The 2,382-nt window shown below is 38.1% G+C and overlaps 1 protein-coding gene across 1 annotated transcript; it reads left to right on the forward strand.

The window, feature by feature from the left end:
* Positions 1 to 1,617: 1,617 nt before the first annotated feature.
* Positions 1,618 to 2,382, forward strand: LOC111703296 (uncharacterized). The gene is made up of 2 exons (XM_023475195.1): positions 1,618 to 1,654; positions 1,844 to 2,382. Exons 1-2 carry the CDS (start codon positions 1,618 to 1,620, stop codon positions 2,380 to 2,382), a joined length of 576 nt encoding a protein of 191 aa, XP_023330963.1.

Consider the following 2,382-nt stretch of genomic DNA (forward strand, 5'->3'; position numbering starts at 1 on the left):
CAGCCTCAGACCAATTCTTATGGAGTTATGTGAAAAAAAATACAGGGGGGTCAATTTGACCCCCCCCCCCATTAGGAATAGGGTTAAACGTAGACTCACTTGAAATTAGCAGAATAAAAGTTCTGATAAAAATAAGAAAGAAATGAAACCAATAAAATTCTAAAAAACCTTTAAAAACCCTTTGATAAAATATCTTACATGAAAAGTATCCAGTTAGGGAGGCGCCATTGCTAACACAGGTAATATCACACAGAGGACCTGGTAAAAAGATAAATATAAAAAAGAAAAAGAAACTCTTAAAAACAAAATTCCGACAGAAAAACATTCTGACCGCTAAGCTGTTTTCTTTTCCTTAAGTTATTAAAGAATCTTAAATGTGAACATTTTAATTACAGTGATATCCACAAAACTCTGGAATAGGAAGACGACTTTTAGAACCAAGTTACAACTCAACAAGTTCAATTTGCATGAAACTCAACAATTATTCAGTGTAAACAGACCCATTTCACTAAATTAGTGATTTCATAAGTGTCTAGTAAAAATATTTGTAACATCATCAAATGCAATTAAGTATTGCTATAATTTGTCGTCTTTATATTCAATTGTTTTCTGGTTATTACTGTAGATACTTATATAGTTTATGTTACAAATTGAAAAACCTTGGCTAGGTGCTTTAGTAACTGGAGCTGCTGTTGTAGTTGTTGTAGTAGAAGCAGTACTGGTGCTACTGCTGCTGCTGGTGCTGTCACCGCAGAATCCGTCCTGAAACAAACACTGCTTGGTTTCTTGAACTATGAGAACATTTATTATCAAACCTTAGCTACATTAAGGCCTCTTGAGATATGATTGGACTCATTTTTATCAGAATTTTTTTTTGGGTATTTTTTAGCCAAATTTTACCCCAGGAATCTAGAAACGGTATGTGACAATTCTCTCGATTTACCGCAATAATTGGATTGATCCAGGATAGATAGTTTGTAACTCTAGCATATACTCCTGCATAGCCTGGAGTAGCACATCCCCGACCATAGGAAACAACTCCTACTACAGTATACCTAGATAAATCAATTATGATTTCTCTGTAAAGTGGATTGCACATTTTCTTTTCGAAACAACGAAGTAAATTAACCAGTTTTTAAGCTCTAAAAACTACGTTATCCATCACAATATTGATTAGAGAAAGGTTTAAAGACTATTGTTGTGAATCGAACATGACCCTCTTTTAATGGAAACATATTTGAAATTACAACGCAGTCTCTAGAAGAGAGAAGGATTTTATGTCAAAAACAAATAACAAAATAGACGTCCAACCGTACTATCAAAACTTTGTCTCAGCAAAAATGATGGTGAAATCCTAGTGTCTATACTCAAAATTGATCATTTTCGATTATGGTTCCTTTACAACAAGGAAGGAAATTGACAAAATTTATTCCTTATTACTCACCTTCCATCTTCTTTCACAACCAATGGGCCGCCACTGTCTCCCTGTAGAAACAAAAATCTTCGTTTAAAAATTAACAGATTTTCTTTTTCGATTTTTTCCAATTGATTGTATTGTGGAAGACGATGCCTGCCCGCCTTAAACAAGTTCCACAAGATTCAACGGAATGAGATAGAATGGATACGGGGCATTGTACTGACGGACAGTCTACACGTGTGATATTGAGATAGACTCATGTTCTGAACCCTCTAGTAATAAGTTATAAGAAATATATATACTGGAAGTTATTTATGCGTTTTTATTAGAGTCTGACCCACGTCCTCTATATTGGTGACCCCCGACTATGAACATACAGTTAAACGCTATCCAGTTTCGTGATTTTCTTGAACTTTGAACATTAAGTGATACAACCGAACATCAAGAACGACCAGAAAGAAACTCCAACCGAGTTCGTCGCCAAAGTCTCCGTCAAGCTCCCGGATTTCTGGACAGAGGACCCCGACCTGTGGTTCCTTCATGCAGAGGCGGCCTTCAGAAACGCCCAAATCACACAGTCAATAACCAAATTCGACCACATCATACAGAAACTTCCCCAGAAGATTATGGTCTCGGTACGCGGCCTGATCATGGGTTCTGCTGCCTCCTCAGAAACCCCTTACGAGGATTTAAAGGCCAAACTTGTCTCCTCGTATACTCTATCACGCTGGCAGAAGGTTTCCAAACTAATTCATCACCCTGGGCTGGGAGACCGACGCCCGAGCAGTCTCATGGCCGCCATGTTGGCCCTTCTCCCAGAGGACGAGAAACTAGGTTGCCTGTTCCAAGGTTTATTTCTGGAGAAGTTGCCTGTCGAGATGAGGGACCATCTAGTCTCCAGGGAATTCAAAAACCCTAGTGAAATGGCGTTATACGCCGATAGTTTGTGGTACTCCTGGAACTAA

This window comes from Eurytemora carolleeae, unplaced genomic scaffold (genome assembly GCF_000591075.1).
Source record: "Eurytemora carolleeae unplaced genomic scaffold, Eaff_2.0 scaffold17, whole genome shotgun sequence".
In the NCBI taxonomy this organism is placed as follows: Eukaryota; Metazoa; Arthropoda; class Copepoda; order Calanoida; family Temoridae; genus Eurytemora; species Eurytemora carolleeae.

Coding starts and splice junctions, on each gene's coding strand:
- LOC111703296 (XM_023475195.1), top strand. CDS start 1,618: ATGGATACGGGGCATTGTACTGACGGACAGTCTACAC. Junction 1,655..1,843: donor TACTGACGGACAGTCTACAC/GTGTGATATTGA, acceptor TTGAACATTAAG/TGATACAACCGAACATCAAG.